This window comes from Pistacia vera, unplaced genomic scaffold (genome assembly GCF_008641045.1).
Source record: "Pistacia vera cultivar Batoury unplaced genomic scaffold, PisVer_v2 Contig155, whole genome shotgun sequence".
Classification (NCBI taxonomy): domain Eukaryota; kingdom Viridiplantae; phylum Streptophyta; class Magnoliopsida; order Sapindales; family Anacardiaceae; genus Pistacia; species Pistacia vera.
Genome location: NW_022195630.1, coordinates 1,225,021 through 1,230,604, shown reverse-complemented (window position 1 = coordinate 1,230,604; position 5,584 = coordinate 1,225,021). Strand labels below are relative to the sequence as shown.

General features: G+C 34.5%; 1 protein-coding gene across 1 annotated transcript; it reads right to left on the bottom strand.

Annotated features, from left to right (window-relative positions):
- Positions 1-848: 848 nt before the first annotated feature.
- Positions 849-4,195, bottom strand: LOC116124736 (3-oxoacyl-[acyl-carrier-protein] reductase FabG-like). Its single transcript, XM_031410468.1, is given in 4 exon segments — positions 849-1,232; positions 2,451-2,510; positions 2,512-2,681; positions 3,874-4,195. Coding segments are annotated over 4 exon segments (831 nt in total). The 3' UTR covers positions 849-953.
- Between the last annotated feature and the right edge of the window lie 1,389 nt (positions 4,196-5,584).

Genomic DNA, 5,584 nt, shown 5'->3' with positions numbered 1-5,584 from the left:
AGGAGAAGAAAGAAGAAAGTGAATAAAAATTACAGTAGAGGAAGAAGAAAGAGACGAAGAAGAAAGAGAGAGAGAAAAAGTGACGGGGAGTGATGGGGAGAGAGAGAGAGAGAAAAAAGAAAAAAAAAAGAAATTGATGGAGATTGATGGCCTGATGGGGAGAGAGGAAGAAAAGTGACAGATGAAAGTGATGGAAGGAGAGAAAAATAATTAATAATAAAACTTGAGGGTGTATTTATTTTATTTTAAACTCAACTTTTAAAGATGTATTTGTTAGTTTTCAAACTTATAACAATTATAGAATTACTTAAAGATGAGATTATTACATACCGGTCAACCCGCGAACCCCGGTCCCTTGACTAGGTCAACGAACGCTCCATTTTTAAAACAATGAGAAGTAGTACTCCTCAATTATTAATTTCTTTCTAAATCCCATTTAATTTTCATCGTAGAAAATTATTTAATTAATCCCACATCCACCATGACACAAACAGAAAGGCATCTTGCTCGCTTTATTTAATTTATTGAAAATAAGCACTTATTCACTAGAGTTGCCGATTATCTGAGAGATAAGTCTTATCAATTATTCTTTCGCTTAATGTAATGCTCAAGAATTTTCTGCATAGCTTTAAAGGTAACCTATATGTATCGATTAAGCAAATACTTGTGATAGGACAAAGGTTAGGTTATATTGGATAGGAAAAGGATTTTATCACCATAAATTTAACCCTGCACTTCAGATTTGTAGAGCTGAAAACACCTCCAAGCTTCTATCTATCCCATTGTTGAAGACCTAACACAGTTTGTCATTTAAGTTTTTACATTGAACTCTTAGAAATAACAAAACATGACAAAATGGTTTCTCCATTTGATATTTAAACAAACTTCAAGTCCAAGAGTACTACTAACATTCATACTGGAGAATACATACAATTTTTGTTTTTGGTGATAATTTAAAGAGAAGAGAAAATAGGTACACCGGGTAATGTGGCCCCTGCATCAACAATGAATGTATTGCCTGTCACGTACTTTGAAGAGTCATGAACTAGGTATCGGACAAGCGATGTCAATGCCGGATCTGGGTTACCATGGTCTCTTAAAGGGACTGTTCTCAAGGCCACATTATTTAGCCAGGTTTTCTGCATAAGACCCTCGGTGATCTCAGATTTGAAAAGTCCAGGAGATATTGAATTCACTCGGATTTTGTAGACCCCTAATTCCAGAGCCATGACCTAACAAAACCATCATTATCATTATGGCATTCTAATGCACATCATTCTTCAGCAGAAAACAGCATGATGAATGAACAGATCAAGGACAGTAGTTAAATGAAAGCCTGAAGTGAAAACTTTGAAATAAAACACAAGCAATGCAAATTAGAGTACATATTACTGGATAAAGGCCAACTGTTGTTGGTTTCCCATCTAAAATTAAGGCGGAAAGCTAAACCAACGGTAAAGCGGTATCCCACTAACAAATAATAGAAAATGAGAAATCAATTCCAAAATTTACAGCCTAGTCAAGACAATTAAAAGATGTACTAAAAGATGTTCAAATCTACCAGTTGGGATAGCATTATGAACGTTTTTGTAACAAATTAAAGGTGAAGAGCAAGGAAAAAGAGGTTAAACAGGAAGATTATTCAAACAATACACAATGCAGCTATGTTCATCTAAAAGCCAAAATACTGTTAGCTTCATCTAATAATGAGTCAATCCACAAATATGTCAGGTTATTAAGAGCTAGATAACGTTTCCAAGCATTTCCAATAGTTGGAGTTACTGTGTTCCAGCTTTTCTAGTTCTTGAGAGGAAAGAGATATATAGGGCCTTGGAAGATCAGAGAATAGGAGATGGTGCAAAGTCTCAGCTAGACAAGCTATTGTTGGGGGAAAACCTAAAAACATTTGACTTTTCCTGGAAAAACCATAAACTTCATATGTGAAAGAATCTTGAATATATAAATATAGAATTTTAAATAGTGGCCAAACATAGCTTTTAGAGCTTGAGCTGAGCTTTGACTCCAATTAATCTTTATTTTGGGTTAAGGTTGAGTAGTCTCGCTAAAATTGACTGTGTCATAACCATATTATACTTTTACATAATGTATATACATAACAATCACCATTTTGTAGCAACTAAATGCTTGTGACCGTATACATTTTCCCCACAAAATTTCAGTCTCATTATCTCTACTCCATGATTTGTACAAAGAGGTTCGATCTCCACTTTCCCCATTTTTAACAATCTGCTCTCTACATGACATTTCCTCAACAGTGTTTGCATATTTTTGTGAGGCTAAAAGGTAGAACCATTACAAGTTTAACACTCAGTGAAAGGACCAACTCTATCTTATAGGCATAACACCATGACCTTCCAGGAGACAATTAGAAACAAAACATTAAGAACTATTAATCTACAACAACCAGAAAAAATCTCATATGATATTACCTTAGTCATGGTATTTAGGCCCGCCTTTGAAGAAGCATATGCAACAGCTCCAGGTAGTTGTACCACGTTCAAGACCAGCTATGGAAGAAATATTGATCACTGATCCTCCCAGATTTGCATCACGAATACGTATGCAGACATACTTTGACACCAACCAAGATCCTGTTAAATTTGTTTTGAAAACATGATTCCACTCCTCCTCAGACAAATCCAATGGAGACTTCACATTACCTGAGGTGCACAGCAAAGACACATAAAAAATATAAGCCATAGTAATTACTCATACATACATCAAATAAAATCAGAAAACCAAAACCACGAGAAAAAGGCAAATAATTCATGCTACTATACTGAAAAGGGAGTTACGGCTCAAATCAAGGAAGGTGAAACCGATACTGAAAACCATAATCACCATAAACACATTATGAGATGAAGAATAACCAAGATCATGTAAACACACTTGTAAGTGTACTTGTAGTTTGGTCTGCCCACCTCACATTGATATAATAAGTAACCATAATGGAATCCATAAGACATTATAAATATGAAACTCATTTGAGAGAAAGGGAGATGAGGAAGAGGGTCACAAAAGAAGATATTAGGAACTTAAGCCTCCATAATCATTTCAACAGAAACCTTCCAACCATTAAAAGTAAAACTTCTCATCTTTTCCTTTTTCGAAACAATAAAACAAACTCAAAAGAACGGCCGTAATCAGAAACTCAACAGTCATAGCCCACTAACTGCAAAAATTATGAAATGATTAGATATAATGCAACTAATAAGCAAAGAGAAATGACTTTCCACAACATATTTGAAGTGTCCATAACATCTATTTCTCATATCCAAAAAAGATAAAAAAAAAAAAAAGCAGTAAGTTAAGCATAGGGCTCTTTGGAAGCAACAGAGACATGGTAATATCAATTAATAATGTGAAAAATACTAGAGATCATAACACACTGAGAGTTTTTGCAACACTAATTATAACAGAACATAAAATTACTGCCATGGGATGGAGATGAACTGTCAACTAGAAACCAATTTATTCAACCGCTCCCTCAAATCCAGAATTAAGTTCCCAAATAATCTGAATGAGAGCCATCAACATAAGCATCAAATAAGTAACTAAACCGAAACCCAATTAAACAAAAACAAACAAAACAATACCCTTTTCCAATTACTTTATCCTGGAAAAAGACTTAAGTGAGACGAGTATGCCACATCATCCGGTGTGTTCATACAATGAAATTATGCCTATCACTTTTTCTTTCCATCTAAATACCTAAAAATTCCTCAGTGACCACGTGACACCTATATTCTAACAGACTGACAACATTTATTCAATTATTTCCTGACAGCAAACAAACAAAATCAAAATCAACCAAAAACGAATTAAAAAAGTAATAAATTATACATATATTACCTCTAACACCGGCATTATTAACCAAAGCATCGATTTTCCCAAACGCTTCCCAAGCCTTCTGTACGGACTTATCAATGGTTGCTCCATCGGCGCAGACGTCAAGCTCCACAGCTGCGGCTCTAATACTCCCTGACTTGTTGATCTCATTACAGAGAGACTTGAGTCGATCGACGCGCCGAGCCGCAGCTATGATCCGGCAGCCGGCTTTTGCCAAATCGAGACAGAACTGGAGACCTAAACCAGAAGAGGCACCGGTGACCATAACCACCTTGTCGTTGATGTGGCGCCATGGCTCCAAGTGGTCCGACACCTCACTCGCCATTTCTGTAAAAGCCAGTCAAGTGAAAAAACCTTAATTTATAGAAGGATGGAAGATGGAACTTTAAAAAAAAAAAAAAAAAAAAAAAAATCATCTGGGGATTTGAACTTTATTTATTTTATTTTTGAAGAAAAACAAAAATCTGTATTTTGAAAATAGTTTCTAAAACTAGAAATAACAAAACGTGACGTGTTGGACATAATTTTTTGTATTTTACAAGGACAAAATCTCTAAAATAGTTAGCAAATAAATCTTTTAATTTTGTTAATTAAGGTGATGATATTAGGAATATTAAATTAGGCATGAAACATGGGTGTTGGTAGTTGTAGTCAATCCATTTATGTACTATTATAGTTTTGAATGTGATAGTGAAGTTTGAAGTCCACTTTTAATTGAAGGAAACTTCTAAGTTCACTGCTTATCTTATTATAATACAAATGGGTAGGTGTAACCGTGTAAACACTCCATGCTTGACTCACCTAAATCCCACGCAACTTCAATGTGTGACTTCTCTACAAATTAAGTGGGAAATTCTTTGTTCACCCGAAAGGTTTGTCGTAAATAAATGATTAATACATCCACAGGTTTTAAAAAGCCATGAACACACCCATATTTTTAACTGCCGTTAAAACACAATTAACTTTAAAAGGGTAGTAATGGAAACAAATATTTCTCTTTCTTCTCCACTTTTCTCTTTCATGTCTTCTCAACTCCCCATTTTTAACCCTACACAACTATGAGAAAGCCATTTCAACCCCGATCTGCCACCAAAGAAGCCAAATCAAGCCATCCGAAATACTTATAACCATTGTTTTAAAACCTAACCTATTGTGAGACCTAGCAAGGTGATCGGGTCACAAGTCGACTGATCCAACCGGTTGGATCGATGACATCAGCAAGAATTTATAAAAAATTATAAATTAGTCTATTAAATTTTAGTATATTATGAAATATCCCGAAATTGCAAATTAGTTCCTAAAATTTTTAATTTATTTTAAAATGCCCAAAAAACTCAATTAGTCCCTAAAGTTATGAAATATTTAAAAACACCTCTAAAAATTACAAATTTGAAATATAACAAAAACCCCCTTGGAACTTGAACCGGACCAGAGAGGTTACCAAGTCTCGGTTGGACTAGTTCGGTTCAGATTTTAAAACAATGCTTATAACTTCACAAATCCAAAATATACTTGAAAATTGGAGAAGAAAGACATTAAAAAAAAAAAAAAAAAGAGAGAGAGAGAGAGAGAGAAATGGAGGAGAAGCAAATTAGAAGATGAAAAAGAAAAGTGGACAAGAAAGAGAAATATGTTTTTGCGTTTTTACCCTCTTAATGTTAGTTTTTCTTAACTTCAGTTAAAAATGTGGGTGTCTTTATGACTTTCTGAAACC